The 21,205-nt window shown below is 47.0% G+C and overlaps 1 protein-coding gene across 2 annotated transcripts in view; it reads right to left on the reverse strand.

The window, feature by feature from the left end:
- Positions 1 to 4,452: 4,452 nt before the first annotated feature.
- Positions 4,453 to 21,205, reverse strand: part of NHSL2 (NHS like 2) — a 74,812-nt gene continuing 58,059 nt past the window's right edge. The window contains exons 3-8 of one of the 2 annotated variants that reach the window (XM_055337586.1): positions 18,690 to 18,817; positions 18,187 to 18,382; positions 16,236 to 16,367; positions 12,713 to 15,040; positions 10,671 to 10,803; positions 4,453 to 9,883 (exon numbers count right to left, since the gene is read on the reverse strand). In XM_055337586.1, the coding sequence (XP_055193561.1) occupies positions 9,559 to 9,883; positions 10,671 to 10,803; positions 12,713 to 15,040; positions 16,236 to 16,367; positions 18,187 to 18,382; positions 18,690 to 18,817 (3,242 nt within the window). In that variant the 3' untranslated portion in view covers positions 4,453 to 9,558. The remainder of the gene's footprint in view (positions 9,884 to 10,670; positions 10,804 to 12,712; positions 15,041 to 16,235; positions 16,368 to 18,186; positions 18,383 to 18,689; positions 18,818 to 21,205) is intronic. The other variant, XM_055337587.1, reaches the window with a different exon arrangement.

Here is a 21,205-nt window from a genome sequence, read left to right on the forward strand (position 1 = left end):
GAATATAAAAAATAGTGAAAGGGAATAAAGGGGAAAGGAGAAAAAAATAAGTGGGAAATATCAGAAAGGGACACAGAACATAAAGACTCCTAACTCTTGGAAATGAACTAGGGGTGGTGGAAGGGGAGGTGGGCGGGGGGTGGGGGTGACTGCGTGACGGGCACTGAGGGGGGCACTTGACAGGATGAGCACTGGGTGTTATTCTATATGTTGACAAATTGAACACCGATAAAAAATAAATTTATAAAAAAATAAATAAAAAAAGAAAAAAGATAATGTCAAATTTTAGATGATATAGTACTAGAGATAAACTTATTTTGGATACAATAGAAACTTAGAATAATAAAAGTTAGACTATTATGTGTTTAAGTTGGCTCCTATTACTTCTCTCTGTGAGGTTCCAATAAATGCTTGACCTGAAAAAAAATAAAAATAAATTTTAAAAAATTAAAAAAAATAAAAAATAAAGGTGTATTAAGATGTAAAGGATGTAAAGATGTAAAGGATGTTTATTAGAGAATGCCCTCAGGATCCTGAGGATTTCTCTTGTTTCAAAAGACAGGAAATGCATCAGGAGTAATGCATTCCCACCATCCCATTCTCCTTGACCAGCCCCATCAGACCTAAACCTGGGCCAGAAAACTGATGAGAACCCTGGATGGAGTGTGCACATGCACATGGAGAGAGAGAGAGAGAGAGAGAGAGAGAGAGAGAGAAGGATACATTAGTCAGTGGGGCCTTAGTCCCAGTGGAGAAACCATGCTCACACAGGCACACACCTTCTTTGCTCATACTCTTCAATACTTATGTGAGCAAGTGTGTCTTCTTCTTCTTCTTCTTCTTTCTTCTTCTTCTTCTTCTTCTTCTTCTTCTTCTTCTTCTTTCTTCTTTCTTCTTCTTCTTCTTCTTCCTCTCCTCCTCCTCCTCCTCCTCCTCCTCCTCCTCCTTCTTCTTCTTCTTCTTCTTCTTCTTCTTCTTCTTCTTTCTTCTTTCAAGGTCGAGGCCCAATGCAGGACTTGAACTCACAACCCCAAGATCAAGAGTCATATGCTCTACCCCCTGAGCCAGCCAGGTGCCCCTAGGGAATTCTTTCAAGGGTTCAGAAAACAGGAGGCAGTGATATGCCAAATGCTTGTTGGTTGTAGTGCTGCACGAGGCATCCCTAGGAGTCCATCCTGGGGCCTGGGGGCCCAAGAGGCAGGGATTTAGGATTTAGGATTTAGGCAGGAAAACACCATGGGCACAGAATACTTTCTATACTTCATTGGTTTTCTTGCTGGGGATAAATCTACAACAGATCCAAATTACATTATAGAAAATGGACACATGGACATTCTGGGTTTTAAAACCACCCATGGGAACCCAGAGGGCTGGCTATTTTCCTAAGAAATTGTAGACTGGACTGGAATCTCATTCCCTGGGATGCCAGACTTTCCAGAGACAGCCCTAACCTCATGATGGCAATATGGGACAGGGCAGGTCAGATGACCCCGGGTAGGGGTCCCCAGCCACAGTTTGGGAGACCAATGATGGGACAAAAGAAATAAGAAAACTCAGAAAGCCATTCTTTCCTGCCAGTTTACCATAAACTTCAGGAAGAAGAGGCACACTGGATAACTAAGACAGGAGGTCTGGAAAAAAGGATGAGGGTTTCTATACCAAGGTAGTCAGTGGGAGAGAGAGAGAGAGAGAGAGAGAGAGAGAGAGAATAAGATGAAGAGCATCCTCTTAAAGAGTAATGACCTGACACATACAGCCCTTCTCCACCCACTTCTCTGCAGACTGGTGTGACAGTGAAGTAGATGGGAGGGCAGTGAACCACAGCATCCAGCATACAATCCAGTTATTGCATGGGGTCAGCCGTAGAAATGCCTGTCCCAGAAGACTGTCTGGACTAGGGGTCAGTCAACTATGACAAGCAAATCAAATATAGCCTGGGACTTTCTATGGCCCAAGAGCTAAGTAAGGTATCTACATTTTTATTTTTTATCATTTAAAAAATTTTATTTATTTATTTATTTATTTATTTATTTATTTATTTATTCATGAGAGACACAGAAAGAGAGACAGACAGACAGACAGACCCAGGCAGAGGGAGAAGCAGACTCCATGCAAGGAGCCCAATGTGGGACTTGATCCCGGATCCTGAGATCACACCTTGAGCCAAAAGGCAGACGCTCAACCACTGAACCACCCAGGCATCCCGGTATCTACATTTTTAAAGTATGGTAAAACAAAGAAACCAAGTAACGACAACAAAGAAAAATATGCTACAGAGACCACATGTGCCACCCCCAAACCCAAAATACTTAATATCTGGCTCTTCTACAAAAGTTTGTCAACCCTCGGGTCTAGATCCCACCAATCTCTGAGCATTCCTGAAAATGGAAACCAGAGGAGGTCCAGTAGAAACAAGGGAATGATGGAAATACCACTCCATATGATTGGTACAGCCCTAAAGGGACACTGCCTGTGGTTCCACAGCATAGAAAGGTATGCATGAACCATGGAAGGAAGCCCAAGAATAGCTAAAGAGAGAGTCACACTAGGCAAAGAACGTTCCAGAAAAGAGCATGCATGCAGAACTCAGTACTGATTAGGGAATTCTGTTATTTTCTGATAAGATGGGGATAGAATTTGAGTACAGGGATTGACATAACATCAAGCTAGATGAAGTTTCTAGAACACAACTAAATATCTCATGAGTATCAAACAATCTGAAAACATCTCATAGAGTTTAAGGAGGGAAGGATAAAGTAGATTCTAGGAAAGCCTATATTGGCTTGCTCTACTTTACATAAATACCAATTTAAAAATTCACACTAAAATGAAGTAGATACATTAGGGAACGTTGACAAGGGGGTTCTTTGTTTTTCTAAAGAAGTTGCAACATAAGACATAAGACACTTCTCTACCAAAAAGTGGAATTTGATCCACAAGAATTCAGTTTTCAAACACCTCTTAGGGAAAACATATACAAAGTAGGAACATCTATTGAATTTGGAGGGGAAACGAATGTTTCTAAATTGAAAATTGGATTTGTCTTCAGATTCAAGTAAAGAAATCTTGAACATTTTCCCTTCAAGCATTTATAATTAGTTCACTGAAATACCCAGGAAATTCATGTGTCATAAAAGTAGAAGTCAGCTGTGGGTCTTCTATAAATGCAGTGCTTTAAATGAAAACACACTGGCCCCAGAGGCAGGAAACCTGGGATTGAGGCCAGGCTCTGCTACTGTGTACATGACCTTGTGTAAGTTATTTGACCTTTCTGGGCCTCATGTGTAAAATGAGAGGTTGGTCCCTTTTGGTTCTAACATTCCATGACTACAGATAAATATAGAAATTAGAGAAATACAACCACTTAGAAATAAGAAATATTACTTAAAGTAAGCTTTGGAGTCAGTAGAAAAGAGTAGCAATGAAATATAATAAGAATAAAATTTTAACCACTAGCCAGAGTAAATATATCTCATTTAAAAATTAATGAAAAGGTTTGCCATTTACAGTTGATCAGGAGAGGTAAGAACATACATATTGATATTTCTTCACCATCACACATATGGAAGAGGAAATGAGTTTGGGGTGATTTATATAATGAGCACAATGCTGCGTCTGCATGCATAACATTTTATAAAATTGGACGTTAAAAAAAAGCTGCACACCACATAAGGAATAAGTTCCTATAAAGCTTGGCATTAAGGAGAAGCTGAGAGGGGTTAACTGGTTGTTCCAATTCAGATTTTGTTGGTGCATTTGTTGATATCAAATACCACTCTGTAGGCAAAATCTTAAAATCAGAGCCCTCGTAGAAAACAGCCACCATGGTGAAGATAGATATTTAAGGGTTGGCAATACCAAACAGACAGAACACTTCTTCCTTTTTCCTATTTGTAAATTAAAAAAAAAATTAAACCCCCAACAGGCCAGATGTGCTAAGTCAAATAAAGGGTTTTGCAGGTTAAGCAAGTAGTTGATTCAATCTGATAATTTCTTAACACCAAACAAATGTATACCTGACCAGCACGATAATATACATCACTTGGCCAGACACTGATCACTCTAATGACAGCAGAAACAACAGGAAAGGTTGGAACCATTTGGACAGTCGTGACCATGATGATTCAGGGGCTTGAAGAAGTAACATCACTGAAGAAGAATACACACAACACACACACACACACACACACACATACATAATACAGAGCTGCTGTTGGTGGTTCTGAGATCACACTGTGAGAACCACTGGCCTCAATTTTCGGCTTACTTTGCCGAACAAACATATATACATATTTCACACAACCCTTTACTTATGCAAATTTATTTTTGCTACACTTATTATAAGCTCCTCAAATATTTGTCTCTAACCATTTACTACTGTATTCCTATATAAATCTGTTTCAGAATACTCTAATAAAACTTTATTTCATGTCATTGTTTAAATTGGAATTCTTATTTTTAAAAAAGATTTTATTTACTTATTCATGGGAGACACAGAGAGAGGCAGAGACATAGGAAGAGGGAGGAGAAGCAGGCCCCATGCAGAGACCCTGATGCGGGACTTGATTCCAGGATTCTGGGATTATGCCCTGAGCCAAAGGCAGATGCTCAACCGCTGAGCCACCCAGGCATCCCTAAATTAGAATTCTTGATGCTTTTTGACGAAGGCAGCTATTTCTTTCCCACTCTCTTGTCCTTTTTTTTTTTTTAAAGATTTCTATTTATTTATTCATGAGAGACACACACACACACACAGAGGCAGAGACACAGGCAGAGGGAGAAGCAGGCCCCACGCAGGGAGCCCGACGTGGGACTTGATCCCGGGACTCCAGGATCAGGCCCTGGGCCAAAGGCAGACACTAAACCGCTGAGCCACCAGGGAGTCCCTCTCTTGTCCTTTTAAATCCCTAATATCTTAGTGACTTTTAGCTGAAACACAAGCAAAGGCTTTGGAGGGACTGGGTGCACTGGAAGAGATTTGGTCTCTCTTACACCAAGCTGAAGTGATAGCACAAAACATAAATAAGAGGAAGGGAAGCAGAGACTTGTGTTCAGTAAAGTTGTACCTCCAGAAAGTTTAATAATTATCACCAACACTGGGCAACCAACATCGATCAGACATTGATTGGACAATTTCACCTTTCACGAAGAGGATACATTCTAACTCTAACTCCTTGTGTTCTTTTGCTAACATGATTAGTATTCCATTTGTGTCAAAATGTTACTTTACAATAGGAATGATCTCAGCCTTCACGGTGGCTCTCAGGAGCCATTGTTGAGAGTCTCTTGGTAGATGTGGTCCCTTGGTCCCCTGTCCAAGAGAACAGCACTGGGTATCAGGACTATGTAGCCAATCAGTGGCAATGTAATAAAATAATTCCAGGTTCTATATTTTGGAATTAGCTGACAGAGAATTTGGCCTTTCCGTGGTGAAAGATACACTTTGGCAATGAATTGGTGCCTAAAATTCTACAAGTAGAACTTCAATTCCTTTGGCTTTAGGCTTTTCCCCTGTTATAATGCAAGCGACCCTCACAATGTCAAAGTAAAGGACTTCATCCCTTTCCTGAGAGCACATTTTTCTTATTGAGGAGAACAAAACTAGGAGACACTCAGGAGAGTTGTGCTGGGAATCAAGGTCTGGGGCACATGGAGTAGAAAGAGGAGAAAGGGGATCTCAGTCGCAGGCTTCCAACTCATTCACAATTTTGGTGAAGGACTGACCCCCCTGTCTGCATCCCTATTGAAATGGGTGCTAGCTTGCCACCCGGAGCAGGTTGCTTGGAAATCAACCATGTTTTCTGATAATTTTGAAGACCCTTTAATGTATAGGCATACAAAGGTTGATAGCAATGGAAGAAAATAGATGGTAATAAAACATTTGGAGCAACAGCAGATAGGGAGCCATCAGAGGAACCACACTTCTTCACAGGAAGAAGATAAACTTGTATTTGTAGAGTGCAGAGTTCAGGGCTGGGACGAGGGTAAGGCACCTGCACAGCCCTGAGAGTGGGCACTTCATTCACCTCACTCCGGTCTTGGCCCTGGCAGATCAGATTAAAGTGAAAGCTTACTACTGTGTTATAGACTTGGTGAGGATGGAAGGCTGCACTGGTGAGGAACAGAGCCCTAGCCATGAACTCATCTTTTTAGGGATGAGTTTGTGAGCAAGAGGGCAGGTGCATGGACACATCTGCTCAGACAGATTAGGTACAGCGGGATTACAATCTGATCTGTGTTGTCTAGAGAGTTGAAATGGATGTCCAGTGAAATGCTCACTGTAAGCCTTGCAGAATCTCCTCCATCTCTGCACATTCCAGGTAATGCCTTTGGACCAACTGGTTGATTTGTGGTCACTAGGCTAACTTGAACTATTTAGCTGCCTGTGGTCCTGCCTCCTTAAAGGATAAGCTGTAGGCTAGGCATGCAGTTCATGGGGGTTGGGGCTGCGAGACAAGTTGGGGCCAGGTGGGAGGCCCAGGCGAGAGATGACGAAGGGGAAGGAGAAGAGGGATCAGCAAGACTTCTTATTGTACCAAGAATGGCTTGCTCTCTACCCTCAACATCTGAACCACAAATAAGTAATGAACACCCACCTAGAGCAAAGCACTCTTAGCTACCCATTAACAATCCTGGGGATGACTCTCTCTACTTGTGACCAGAGTGAAAGTCAGTCTAGCAGAGCCACCTGCCACTATTGGTTGGAAAACAGAGCAAACAGAGCAAACAGAGGTATAGAAACAACTTGAATTGGAAGCTGACCTCCTAGGGCCAACTTCATTTCACTTGAGCCTTCTGGCTTTCACCTTCAAAAACTATTAACATTATGATCTGTATAAGTAACAATGGCAGTTGGAGGTTCTGTGAAAGCCTGCCTAGGGGGGCTTTCAGCCTGTCTTCTCCAGTCTTAGCAGAGTAGGTTAGAAGGCAGCAAACATTGTGCTATGTACCTCGGTGGGAGAGAGATTTGGTGTTATGATACTCACGGGAGCAAGAGAAGTTTGGCGTTAAGAGCAGAAAAATGTTTGGTGTTACGGTCATCGAAGATGAGCAAATTTTACAGTTTGGTTGTTTTTTTTGGGGGGGGATTAGGTCCCCCACTTCAAAATTTTAAAGGAATATTTCTAGTCCTCAGAGTTATCTCTGCCCATACAATCATTGCCCCCAAATCCCCTTGTGCTAATAGAAACACCACTGGGCACTCAAGGGTCATAGTAATGCTGCAGAAGATGTTATAAAAATCCCAGGTAGACAGACTACTGTAGAGGAAAGCAAGACTCAAGGTAATGGAAAAATACAAAAGTGTCTGGGCATTCAGCTTGAAAATCTTTTGGAAAAACCACCAGAGACAGCAAGTTTGGGGGAGAGGTGAAACCCACTAGAAGTAGCAAACAAGAAGCTTCTAGAAAAAGCAGCAGAAGTAACACAATCTATACTTATGTGAGTCTCACATTTGGCTTCAGAGTTCAGCTGTTCAAAGTGGTTCCCAAGGAGAAGGCCCTGGCAGCCTTTCACTTTTGTTAGGCCAAAGCATGAACACACCCCTTTGTTTCCCTACAGGAGAAAATGTTTCTGTCTTTTGGAATTCTGAGTCTGAGGCAGACAAGTGTGGCATTCGTATATAAATTCAGGCCAGGAACCAGTCTATTTTATCTCAGGCAAAACCCGTGAAATTCGATCAGGACCTTCAAACCGAATAGTCTGAATGCTTTCGAAAGCAACTGGGTTCTCGCTGTTTATTATTTTAAGTGTCCTCTGCCTAAATCAGGGGGAAGTGCTGATTGTGAAGAAGTTGGTGAGCTTGGCCTGTACTCAGAAGCCTAGAATTCAGAACCATACCAACCAAGGGCCTAGGCTTAAGGCTTCCAAGTGAGAGGCCCAAGTCTCCTCGGCTCTCAGCATGGTTTTTCAGCTGCTCTGTTAAGAGTGTGGGCAGTGGAGCTAAAAGCTTGCTTCTCATTGGTGAGCAATGAGACCTATCAAAATCAAGATTTACTTGTCTCCGGGACAGTTTCTGCATCCTCCAGGAGGTCGGCCAATGAATGGGGGTGGGGGGATGGGGAGGTGGGGAGTGGTAGTGAAGGAAGAAGGGGTCCAGCAAGCAGGCTACAATTTCATTGGATTTTTCTTTTCCCTTCTTGGGAAGGTGGACAATTAACCTTCCATTACTGGTCAGCCAGTTTTTGTTCAATGCATTGTCTGTTTTCTTCCTTCAGCCTCCCAGAAACCAGACATATGAGAATCAAACAAATCACTGCTTTTGCTCTGCCTATAAAGTTGAACTGACAAGCATAGTTAGTGCCTATAAGCTTGCGTGTGTTGGGGGGTGTGAGAGAAGGGGTCACAAGGATTGTTCTGGGGCTCTGTCAGCATCCTGTTTTCACCAGCCTCTACACTAACCCCCTCCAGCACAGTTAATTGAATGTTAGTTACACAGTGGAGCCTAAATGGCCAAAAAAAATAGCCCTTTTTTTCTCTGTGTGTTATGGGCCATAGCTACTGGCAAGGCTGCCTTTTAGGTTTTGGATAGATCCCTTTTAGTCCATACATTCCTGGTTTTGGAACAGAGTAAGACTTCCTTTAAACAAAACAAAAGCAACCACAAACCACAACCTAAATCGAATGGAGGTGGACCAGTTACACTTACTTTCTCTCCTCCTTGAGCCTTTGATGCTGCTGCTCCTTCAGCTAATTACTTCCTGTAATGAAGGTTATATGCAAATGAAAGGAGAGTTCTTAGAGTGCAGCATGAGCTGGGCATCATCCTAACGTTGTTGACAGACACTTGAAGGATCTTAAGGCGCACTGCGCGTGTCGTTGGCTACCTCTGAGCGAACGCATGGCGGCCTCGTTTGTTGGCTGAACTTGGTTCATCCAAAGCAACCCAGTCCTGACTAGCTAAAGGGTTTTTTTGGGGGGTCGGATCTACATGTTTATTGAAACTCATTACCCTAATCACTGCGTAGACAATCAAACTGGAAAAGGCCTGAATTTCGAGACAGAGTTACATTCATATTTTGCACGACAAAAGCCAGCCAATCAAGCCCATGCTGCAATAAGTGTACACCCGCAAACCTCTTGGGGTGGGGAGCGGAGGAGAGCTAAACTGTGGTCGAAGAGACCTCAGAGTCTTTCTGCTTCCCCACAAGGCCTTGCCGAGGAAAGTGAATGATCAGCAATGGCACCCCATGACCCCTGGTTGTGGCAGCTCCAGCCCTCTCTCGTGAGACTCCTCCTCGGTGACAGGAGTCAGGGCCTGAGCGGCCCATTCAGTGAGTGAAAAGATGGTGCCTGCTAATCTCTCCTCAGGGCACACCACACTTGGGGGTTGGGAGAAAGGAGTAAATTGGTAGTCAGATTGAAAGGATGAAAGTGTAAAATGTCTGCAGATGATTCAAGGGCCTCTAGATGCATTGGCCTCTCTCTTGCTGTCCAGAGGGTGCATTAATGGAAAAGATGCATAGGCTCTTTTGTGATTTTCATAGTTCCTTTCAAAAACCCTCTCTTCTTTGTCTAACTCAAGTCCAGTCACTCAACCCTGTGCGCTGAACCCAGGACTTAGGTACCAGGGTAGTTGGTGGTCTCATACTCTTTGGAAAATTGTGCAATAATTCTCCGAGCCAGCGGATTAGTGGTCTTGAGCAGTTCAGCGGCTGAGGGGCGGGACTTGGGAGTTGCCTTGCTTCCCTTCTTTTGCAGCAAGGCCTTGAAATCATTGTTTCTGCCAGCATCCAGGTTGGCGCTGCCACTCGACCCCGCAGAGACAGCTGACTCACTGATGGAAAAATCAGCTGTGTTCTTTATTGGTGAATGGGAGCTTGATCTGCTGCCACCAGCAAAGGCCTCCCCAGGCTCTTTCCAGCCAAGCAGCTTTCTTTTGGACCTTTAAATAAAGAGACAGTTGGCTTTGAGTGAATTTACACAGCAGACATTTCTTAATGCTTCATATAATTTCACAAAGGTCAATGACATGATCTGGGAGCTTCTGCACAGCAGCCTTGCCAGCACTTGTACTTCCTAGTTTTCTCTGTCACTGCTAAGGCCTCAGGGACCCCTGTCTAGCTCCTTGCCTCAATGCTCCTTCCAGTGCCCTCAGCTGGGGTGCCTGTGGGCTTGGCCCTGCCCAGGTTCTGGGACCAGGGAAAAATTGAAGGAGTCGAGACCAGTAGCTCAGTGACGGGGACTCAAGACAGCCCGAGAGCTAATCCGGTCCTAAACTGGTGCTCCCGCTTCAATAACTGAACTCTTTCCAGTTTTTCTCACCACCAAGCCCCTGCGTTGTGCCCCTACCCAGTGACTGGGTTCCGGTCTGGTCCCCCTCTGCCTGAGTGCCCGCTTTGGTATCAGGCTTGGCGCTCCACCGCACTTCTCACTAAGATTTTTTTTGATACAAGGAAAACTGTGAAGGGTTAAATGTCTCTGTCTCTAGACAGCTACTGAGGGAGCAGATGGAGCCACAATAGGTTGCTAGGAGACAAGGGGCCTCCACTAGGCACCTGGTCCTCCCTTCCCCGCCCCTCCTCCACTTCACCCAAAGATGGCAGTAAATTGCATATGGGAGGCCTTGTGGCCTGCCAGTCGCCCTTAGTTTCCAGTTTCAATTCTCACGGTGCTTAGAGGTATAAAAAGGGAAGGCAATCACAATAGGAATTAAGAAAATGGGTCTTGACCTGTGTATCACAGTAAATAAATCTTCGGTTGTGCGTGAAGCCACAAACACGTCATCATCATCTTCGGCGATCCATTCAGCTGTTTTGTCACTGATTATGCTTTTTTCTGCAGTGCTCGGTTCCATAGAACTCCCTAGGCATAAGAATTCAGAAGGAATTAAATACTCTGACCACAATAGTGAGGACCAAGCACATTCTCATATGAATTTCATTTGACGTTCAAAAGCAACTCTGGAAGGGCTGCTGGGCAGACTTTTAATGTCTCCATTTTGCAGAGGAACACAATGTTCAGAAGGTTAGTGTTTTGGCCAAGGTGGAGTGAGTGGTGAAGTTCAGCATGGGTCCCTGTTTTCTCATGCCTTTTTCATTACAACAGGTTGCCTGAGCATTCTCTTGCTTTGAATGCACCATTTTTAAAACTCAAGAAGCTGAGAGTAATCTAAAGCAATGACTCAACCAGTAGGTGGGAGCAAGACTTACCTGAATCTCAGAGGGAGCCTGTGGAGTTTGACCAAGCTCATTCCAAAATTACCTGTGGCTTTGATTTGTTTGCCTGTTTCATTCTCTAGGATTTAATTTATGTTGGAAATGCAAATCAGCTTAAGGAAGATTTTTTAAAGATTTTTTTAAAAGATTTTATTTATGGGATCCCTGGGTGGCGCAGCGGTTTAGCGCCTGCCTTTGGCCCAGGGCGCAATCCTGGAGACCAGGGATCGAATCCCACATCGGGCTCCCAGTGCATGGAGCCTGCTTCTCCCTCTGCCTGTGTCTCTGCCTCTCTCTCTCTATCTGTGTGACTGTCATAAATAAATAAAAATTTAAAAAAAGATTTTATTTATTATCTGAGAAAGAGAGAGAGAGAGAGAGCACGAGGTGGGGAGAGGAGCAGAGGGGGAGCAAGAGGGACAAGAGGACTCACAAACTGCACTGAGCAAGGAGCCCTATGTGGGGCTCGATCCCAGGACCCCAAGATCCCAAGATCATGACCTAAGCCGAAACCAAGAGTCGGACACCTGATAGAGCCACCCAGGTGCCCCTGGAAGGTGATCTTTGGTGTTAAGGGTTCAAAAAAGGATGAGAACCATGGATGGATCTGGAGGACAATATATTAAATGAAAGAGGAGGTCAAAAAAAGACCAGTGCAGTAGGATTCCACTTACATGGGGTCCCTAGAGAGAGTCAAAATGATAGACAGAAAGTAGGAGAGTGGTTGCCAGGGGCTGGGGCTGGTGAGTTATTGTTTAATGGATAGAGACCTCAGTTCTGCAAGATGAAGAGAACTCTAGAGAGGGAGGGCGGTCACGGCTGTACGACACTGAGCATGTACCAAACAGCACTGAGCTGTACACTTAAAAATGGTTACGATGGTAAATTTTATGTTATGTGTATTTGACCACAATTACATTGGAAAAGAGATGTGGGAAAAAAGACCCCCAAAAGGATGGGACCCCAAAAAGACCCAATCATCTAGCTCAGACTTCTTGTCCTGGGAAGAACTAGCCTTCAAAGAATCCAAGCAAGCAAGCTCCCTTTCCTCTAGAAAGCACTAAGAAAGAGTGCTGCTGGAAACCATGCCATGGTTTCCCAGGCTTGCAAGCCTGCTGTGGCACTGAACTCAGTCTGGGAGGCTACTTAATCCCATGCATGAAGCAAAAATCAGTGTGGCCAGAAAACAGTGCTGTCCAGTGGGGTGGAGAAAGCGTTCCTCGGCCAGGGGATGTATACTTGCCAAGGTAGATGGGCTCCTCCTAAGGCCCTAGGGTGCTAAGACCTACTTCGATTTTATTCTCTTAGCACCGGGGGCTCTGGGGTAGACTGGCCCAAACTGGGCCCTGGAGAGCCACCCCTGGGTCATTCCTAATCTGAAGGGCAGCGAGGCCTATTTGGAATAACTCAAACCCTCCAGAGATGTCTCCTAATGCCCTGGTTATCCTGGACTCAGAATCACTATTTGGGGGGCATTTGCTTCTGTCGCTGGCACTCTGCCCTCACCTTATCTTTCCTGGGATTGAAAGGAAAAGCCGGCAGACAGTTTTACTAACCTAGAGGACTTGCCTCCCTTTCACCTTCAGCCTGCAGCGGTGAAGATGGCCTCGCACCAGGTGCCTTCAGGGGGTCACTGGTGGGCGGACACTTGGTGTCTTCCTGCAGGGTGATGATGGGGCTGTGGGGCAGCCTAAGTTCGGCCCTGAACACCTCCATGTGCGCTGTGGGTGATGTGAGAGGCAGGTACAGCACGCTGGGTTTTTTGGGGACAGGAGGTGGAATCTTGCCTTTCTTTTTCTCTGCTTCTTCCTGGCTCTGGAGGCTGATTCTTTCAGGCAGGGCTCTCACCTTGGGGCCCCCATCCTCCAGTGTGCCCTGGGGAGGTTGCTGTGTTCCTGAGAAGAAAGCACCAGAGGAACTGGCAAAAGGTGTGAAAGCAAGAGAAGAGGGCGCTGGTGGCTCCCTGGAGCCTCTGCCCTCGGGGAAGCCGGGGGACTTTGGTTTCCGCATCACCGTGTAGACATCTTTGGGGAGTGGCCGCATGTGTTGAACAGAGATCTTGGGGGTCACAGCCAAGGTCGGTGAAGTGAGTGGGTACTTCTCAGGGGCAGATGGTGGCTTGTGGACCAAGCTGGGAGGCCTTTGGGCCACAAGGGGCTTCTCGGCTATGGGAGGTTTCATCTTTCTCTCCAGCAATACGAAGACCTCTGCTCCTGCGTCCTCAGCATAGTCAGGGCTCTCGATGTCATCTTCCGGCTCAGACTTGCTGACAGACCTCAGGTGAATGGAACGTAGGTCAGACTGAGTGACCATGGGCATAAATGGCTGGTTGGGGCTCTTTTTCAGGGCCAGCTTAGCCCCAAAATTTGTATCTGAATGATGCCGGCTCACCTTGGTTTTGCTTCGGATGGAGATGCTCATCCCAGACAGATCCAGGTTGGTTGAGGAGGTCAGCGGCAGGTCAAAGGACAACCGGGACTTGGAGATTTTCTCCATAGGCGATGTCGGGGGGAGTGATGACTTCCTCTCGGGTACCACTGGCCGCACCCGGACACTGCCACTTGGAGGGGGCAGGTGGCCCAGGGTCAAGGACATGGAGACAGTGGGTGTTGGTGTCTCTGATTGGCTCGAGTAGCCACTGGAAGGTGACATCAGCCCAGTGGGCCTTCCTGGGGAGGACACTTCCCTGGCCTCCACCTCAATAGAGAGTTGGGAAGGTGTCGTGGCTCTGGATGTGGAAGGGGAGGCAAGAGACTCTGAGCTTCCCTGAACTTGAGTGCACTCGATGACTGTTGTGCCAGTGGCCGTGCTGGAGCTGGACAAGGATTGGTAGGTGTCGCCAGACTTCCAGTTAGTAGGATACCAGTGGTGGGAGAATTGTGCACCTTCTAGATCTTTGATGGTTGGCACAGCTGGGTGACCCTGAGCATCTGGGTGGGACGACTGACGTCCTAGGTGTTCCAAGGAGAGGCAGAGACTCCTGGGCCTCTGGTCCTTGGGCAGCTCTGACCCATGTTCTGGCAAGAGGACTGGCCCATCTTTGAGCAGTGAGACACTGCGCATCGGTGGGGAAGGCTTCTTCTTGGCCTTCCGGAGTGAGATACTTTTGGATCTCTGCCTTCTGGGCTGGGCCTCCTGTTGGGCGCTAAGGGAGGCAATGTTGTCAGTACTGTTACTGCCCTCAGAGCTTGTACTGGCATAAGGCAGGGCACAGGCTTCACTGGCCTTCTGTTCCTCATCATAGTCCACATCCGTGGTGCCAGAGTCCATGGGCACAGACAGTGACCGCTCCCGGAACCTGCTGGCACCCCCCAGGCCTGTCTCCAGCCTTGAGGTACCACTGGTGAGAAGGCCCATCTTGGAGGGTTGCTCTGATACTTGCCTTCGTTGAGTAGGATGCTCAGAGTTGCCAGTTGCCCCACTGTATCCTGTTGGGTTTTCTTGGGTAACAAAGAAGGTAGTGGCCTCCTTGGGGACTAGAGGTGGCAGTGTGTGCAGAGAGACCCAAGCATTCCCAAAGGAAGGATTTCTTCCATTTTCACTGATTTGATTGTTCTGACTGGTGACACTTGGAGTCATGTAGGTAAAAGTATCTCCCTTCCAGGAAGCAGAGAACGTCGATTCCATTGGTCCATTGCAAGAACTGGGGATGCTATACACCATTCCTATGTTCTCCATACCAGGAGGGTTTGTGCCACCACATGCCTGGAGAGGTTCTTCTGAATCACTAGAAGGACTCCTCAGTACTGGTGAGGTGAGATTTGGGAACTGAGCTTCCTGACCAATGCCAATTCTTCCATGAACCCCTTCTGGGATGGAATGACTGGACCTGATGTCTGAGGTGGCAGAGTGGGCCACACTGCCTGCAGGCCTGTTGCTGTGACCTGGAGGAGGTAAACACAGAGAGTTAGTGCTGAAGCCAGGGATTCCCCAGCAGCTGTCTTGAGACAGGAGCACCAAATTTTTGCCAAGAAGCAATTGTCAACAACTCAGTTGGGATTCCTTGGTTCTTCCTTTCCATAGATGAGGATGCTGGGGAAGTTCTGCCCCTGCCCATCACCACACGGTGAGTCACAGGGTTTCTGCCCTTGAATTGTCCAGGAGGCTGTCAAAGACTTTCCAGCTTTAATCATTCCTTTTAGAGCTCAAGTGGCATGTGAGACTACCTCGTTTTTCCCGAGCTTTCACTCCAGCCTCGTGAACCATCTCAGACCTCAGTGTTCCCCTCTCCTGAGATGAGATCAGATGCTTTTGCACTGATAAAGGACAGCGCTGTGTGACTTTCAGCCCTAGCAGTGAGTCTGGAACATGCCACAGCTGGAAAGCTCAGAGTCTGGTTGCATGTTTGGTACCTGTCACTTTTTAGCTTTGCAACACACAAGAGACTTAGGACAACCCACAGATGTGAGGAAACCATTCAGATGTTCAAAATCCCTGAAGATTTTCCTACATACAATTATTACTGTCACGTCACTGCTGCTACTACTATAATACTTTATAAAAGCAGCCACTATGTGTCGAACACCCACTATGTACCAGGCACATGGTAGGAAAATTATATGTAATAACTCTAATCTGCACAACTCCACCAGGTTGGTAGTATGATCCCCAATTTAAATATGAGGTGCTGAGGCTCAGGGAGGTTTATGTAAATTGGCCAAGGCCTCACGGTTTTAGTAAAGTGGAGAGGCTGGGACTTGCATCCATATTTCACTGGTCTGTGCCCTTTGGCTGGCTTCCATTTAGTGGCAGTAATGGCTCTGTTAGGAAGGCACTTTTTGCGATGATTTCTGCCTTTATCTATTTGCCTAAATCTGACATATATGGCTATATTCCATGTAGAATGGGAAAAAAATAACATAATGGATTTATTAGCCTGGGAGATCTGCTTTCCGTATTCAGTTGATGTCCTTGACAAAAGGCCCTTGGTTATCCTTAATTAACATATTGGCTTTTTTTGGGGGGGGACATTCAAAGCCCCCCCCACACACACACTGTATTATTCCTGGGTGGCAGGACTGGTGGAAGTGAACAAGGGATAAGGGGAAGGGTCTGGGGCATCAGCTGTGGTGGGGTCACCTTGGTCTCGCTGAGAAAAGTTAGAGAATCCAATAATGGTCCGCCTCCGCCTCAGGGTGGATTTGGGGTTCACAGCTGTCTCTGTGTTAAACAACGAGTGTCGCAAACTTGCATGTTTATCAAACTGCTGCCCTGTAGCCAAAATAAAGACACTTGGGTGTATCCTGGTTTCTGTTTACAGTACAGTGGAAATTGGTCTGAGGTAAACAGAAGGGATGATGGCAGTAGCAATGAGCATGAACAGAGTCCAGGCAAGTGGCCTTTCTTCCTCACCCCTCCCAATTCAGCCCTGGGCACCCACAGCCCCAAGGCATACATGTTGTCTTTCCCAGGTCGCAGTCTGGGTCATCTGTGAGGTCTAGGTGGCCGAGAGCCAGAGTTTTCAACCCTGATTTTTCAAAATCAATTGAGTAGCTCGTGAAACTCTAGTACCTGAACCCCACCAAGAACACTTAAATCTCTGGCTGTAGGGCCCAGGGAGAAGCGTTTTCTTCAGCTCCACAGGTGATGGATTATTCAGGTGTACAGCCTGGGGTGAGGACCACTGGTGTAGAGAGACAGGTTGAGACCAGATGTTGCTTGATTGTAATAGTTTCTCAAAGAAAGCCTTTGTATGGGCCAGGAGGGACAGTGCCTCCAAGAAGCTGCTCCTACTGCTCCCCACCATCCAGGAAGCAGCCTTATAGTCTGTCTTCCAGTCACCTGGTCACATAAATCAACATTTATCCCAGTGTAGTGATTGAGATCTATTTCTCTTAAAATACTGGGCCAGTCTTGGATCCAGGGGAATTGCTGGGGCCGGGGTGGGGTAAGGCACACTGCTCCCCCCACTGTCTCTCACTGGGCAGCTAGTGGGCTAACCAGACCCCTCCCCTCTCAGCCCCACGGCTGCATGTGTACCCACTCCCCACTCTGCCCCCAGCAAGTGGCTCTGTGGGCAAAGCTCTGGGCCAGCCTCATTGAGAGTAAGGTGGAAGTTTAAAAACAAAGCTCCTGCTTTCACTTTGTGAGTCTTTCTTCTTGGCACTGGCTCCTCCTGGTACATGTCTCTAGGCTCTGAGCTCTGCCTCTGATTTCCTGAGAGGAAGCCAGTGGCACTGAATGACCCCATATCCAGGGAGCACTACCACATGTGGCCAGACCTGTCCTCATCACCTTTTTCGCTTTTTCCATCAGCATACAACTGGCTACTCCTGGCTCACAAGATGCCTCCGGTCCCTTTAAGTTATGAGGTCTTCACGGCATCAGGTGGTCAGCCCTAGTCCCTTCTGCAAGGACTCACCTCCTCCTCCTCCTCTTCCATTTACTTCTGGGAGAGTGTGGAGCATGAATTAATAATGGGCGTGGTCTAGGGGGCCACATGCTCCTGAAGTCAGAGCCAGCCCAGCTGGTTTGCCCTGGCCTCTTTCTATGACTTTTCTCATAGCACGAGGTGAAGACGCCCACCTCACTAGAAGGCCCAATGTCCCCTTAAAGTGCCACGAGGCCCCTGCTCCGTGTCCTGGGGTGTGAGCCTCCCTTTCACCATCAGCACTACAAACCTCATACTTCTACTCTGCCTCCTACCCGTGTGCTACAGATCTGGCTTCTGGCACAAGAAATTTCCCTTCCCCATACCAAACCTAACTCACAAACTTTAAGTTTCCCCTGATGATTCAAAGAACACACACATTCATAAAGTTTTAGAGTTTTCTGTTAAGAGAAATTTGTTTGCTATCAAATGGGCTCAGTTAGTGTGCTAGTGCCAGTAGAGAGGGAAGAAAGAGCAGCCAGAACCCCCTCTTGTGCATGCCCCTGTTCCTTGGCAAGAGTCATGACCTTGACCGTGCAGGGTGAGCCAGCAGCAGTCTCGCTCCCCCCACCCCCACCCTTGGCACCCAGTGCATTTGGAGAGGATGGTCTGTGGCTGGCATGGAGGGAAGCAAACAGAGGTGGCGCTAAGCAACTCTACCAGAGATGTTGATGGGCACAATGTCAGATTGCGTGGAGCAAGGCTGAAGCCACCGCTTCTCCTCTAGGATGGGCAGAGGGAAGGGGCTATTCCAGGCAGCTTGCTTGTCGGCTGTGGTAGACAGGCTCGAGGAGGGCTCAGGGGCCCTCACACCCTGGGTGGTAGTCTCATCCTCGCTCAGCTGCCGTTTTGTAGGCTGTTGGGAAAGAAGGTGATGGGAAGGTGTGTGCTCCCGACGAGATGAGCTGTGCCCATGGGATGGCTGTCTAGACAGAGTGGCCAGAGGCTTTGTCTGGGAGGCAGGAAAGTGTGGATGGGCTGCCAGGCTAGACACCTGCTGTGGAAGGCCCATGTTGGCTGGGCCTCGGGATAAGCTCTGCTGGAGAGCAGAGGTGAACAGCAGCGTCTGGTGGGTAATGTACACAGCTCAAGATCCCCTGTCAATGAGCGCAGAGAGAGCTCTGCCATGCTGGCCCTCACAGGTTGGGGAAGAGGCAACTCACCATCAATACAAGCTCCAGACGCCTGCCAGCCTGGGGCCTTGGGCTAGGAGTGGGCTCGGGGGCCTCATCAGCAGAGCGGAAGGTCTGCCCCAGAAGTCTGGCCTCTGAGTACTGTTCCTCATATTCTTCTGAAAAATAGCACAGTAGATACACACTCTAGGGGGCCACGGCCAGGCATTAGGCTGGGAGAGGACCGCAAGTGGGGGCTCCTGCCCTAGCTGCCAGGCCTGACTTGCCTTGTTTCCTTCCGGTTTTTCCCTCAGCATCTGAACCTCTGGATTCAGAAGCTGAAAAATGCCCAATTCCTAGGGCTACAAGGGCCGAGGAGAAAAGAGAGTCAATAAAATCAAGTCATTCTGGTTCTGAGACCAAGCCTATGTCTCGATGGCCTCCACCTTAGGCGCTCAGCTTAGAGCAGAGACTCAGGGTGCAGATACCTTTGCTACCTTATGTTGCAGGGTCCTCACTCTGAAGCCCCGCAGCTCTTTAGGTGTTCTGCAAACCTGGCAGGGAAAGGACCTGTGTGAAGCCTGAAGAAATCTGCACTGGGAAGCCCAATGCGGATTGCTCCCCTGAATCTCAAGAACTCTCATCTGGGCCTCCGAGGGCCTGGTTCCCTGCACCTCAGTCTCACTGTGGGTGGTGTTGGGTCCAGGGGTGCTAAGGTGAAGTAGAGGGAAGGCAGAGGTAGTGGCAGAGAAGGAAGGAGAAGTAGAGGGGTATTGTCAGTGAGTATGACGGATGCAAGAGATCTGAATGGGCTTCACTGAAGTGATGAATTTGATGAGTAAATGAGGAATGTGAGAGCAAAGAACCAACAGGTGGGGCTCTCTGCACATTTCAACAAGACTCATAGAAACTTGGACTGGGGGGGGGCAAAAGTTCTCTGATCCAATTCCCCATTCTGGGATCAGAGTTTCTCCTCAATATCCCTTCGAGATGCTTCTGCGGCTTCCACACAGACCTGTAGAGAAGGGGAGCAACCTTCCTTCTAAGGCAGCTCATCCCATCCAAGGACAATTGGTGTTGCCAGGCATGGCAGGAAAGTTCTTATCCTGAGGTGCTATCTGCCTCCCTCTAGGTTTCCACCCACCAGTCCTAAATTTGCCTATGGTGGCAACATAGAACACACCAACTCCTTTTCTGCATGGCAGCTCCTCTTTATCTGCACACAAGACACATGGTGTCCCTTGGAATATTGCTTATCTAAGGTCACTACTGCCCTGGCAAGGGAGGCAGGTGTTTTGGCTGTCATCCACTTGGGTGACCCAACTACCATTTTCTACTCTCCATAAGAGTTAACCTTCATTGGTATGGATAAATGAGAGCTGCTAAGACTTCTTTTCACATGTAATGGACACTCAACAAATGTCTACTGAGCACCTTTTGGAGATCCAGCTCTGTGCTGGGTTCTTCTGGAAACCCAAGGGTACCAAGAGATGTGATTCCTCCTGTCGAGAAGCTCAGTCTGGTTAGGTGGACAAACTATAAGCCCAGGCCTAGTAGGTGAATGAGTAAATGAATGAGCAAATGGAAGAAGAAGCAGTTTGGAACTCTTTGCAAGTCCTCTGGACCTGGATGGCACAAGGTGGCTGGCAGGAGTGCTCAATGAAGGGAATGAGCAAAGTGTAGAACTAGTGTTCAAGGTTTTTTTTTTTTAATTTTGTTTTGGTTTTTGTTTTTCGATAAGGCAAACAGAGAACTTTGAAGAAAGCATAAGGATTGGAGGTTGGAAGACAGAGGAAGGGCTTCTGGGCTTGGAAAAGAGGCCTCAGCAGGACAGTGAGTACCTTGAGTTAGGTATGGAGCTTGCCACTACCACTGAGATTTTATTTGTATTAATTACTTCATGGACATATAACTTACATACGGTTAGGTGCACAAATCCTCGGCGCACAGCTCAGTGAATTTTGACATATGCACATCTCTTGTAACCTCCATCTGGATACCGTAACCCCCAGGTTGTCTCTCTTCTAGCATTGAGTTTTAATCTCTTTGCCACTTACATTGGCTAAATCCCTCTGGTTGATGTATTTGGTTTACATAGGGTAAGGTCCTAGCAGTGACTGAATCATTTCCTCTTTTACATTAACTTTAATACTGTGCCCAATTAAGCCTGTGTTTCAGAGGACACATACTGAGAGTGGACGGTGCATCTTATTGGGAGTCTCTCCAGCTACAAGATACTCTTGCTGAGCAGGTTACATACCCTTTTTAATTCCCACAAAACTGCTATTTGAGAACTGGAATCTCACTTTAAAGATAATCTGGGGATCCCTGGGTGGCGCAGCGGTTTGGCGCCTGCCTTTGGCCCAGGGCATGATCCTGGAGACCCGGGATCGAATCCCACGTCAGGCTCCCAGTGCATGGAGCCTGCTTCTCCCTCTGCCTATGTCTCTGCCTCTCTCTCTCTCTCTCTCTCTGTATGACTATCATAAATAAATAATAATAAAAAAAAATAAAAAAAAAATAAAGATAATCTGCACAATGTCCCACAGCTAGTTAGGTGTGGGATC

This window comes from Nyctereutes procyonoides, unplaced genomic scaffold, assembly GCF_905146905.1.
Source record: "Nyctereutes procyonoides isolate TBG_1078 unplaced genomic scaffold, NYPRO_anot_genome, whole genome shotgun sequence".
Taxonomy (NCBI): domain Eukaryota; kingdom Metazoa; phylum Chordata; class Mammalia; order Carnivora; family Canidae; genus Nyctereutes; species Nyctereutes procyonoides.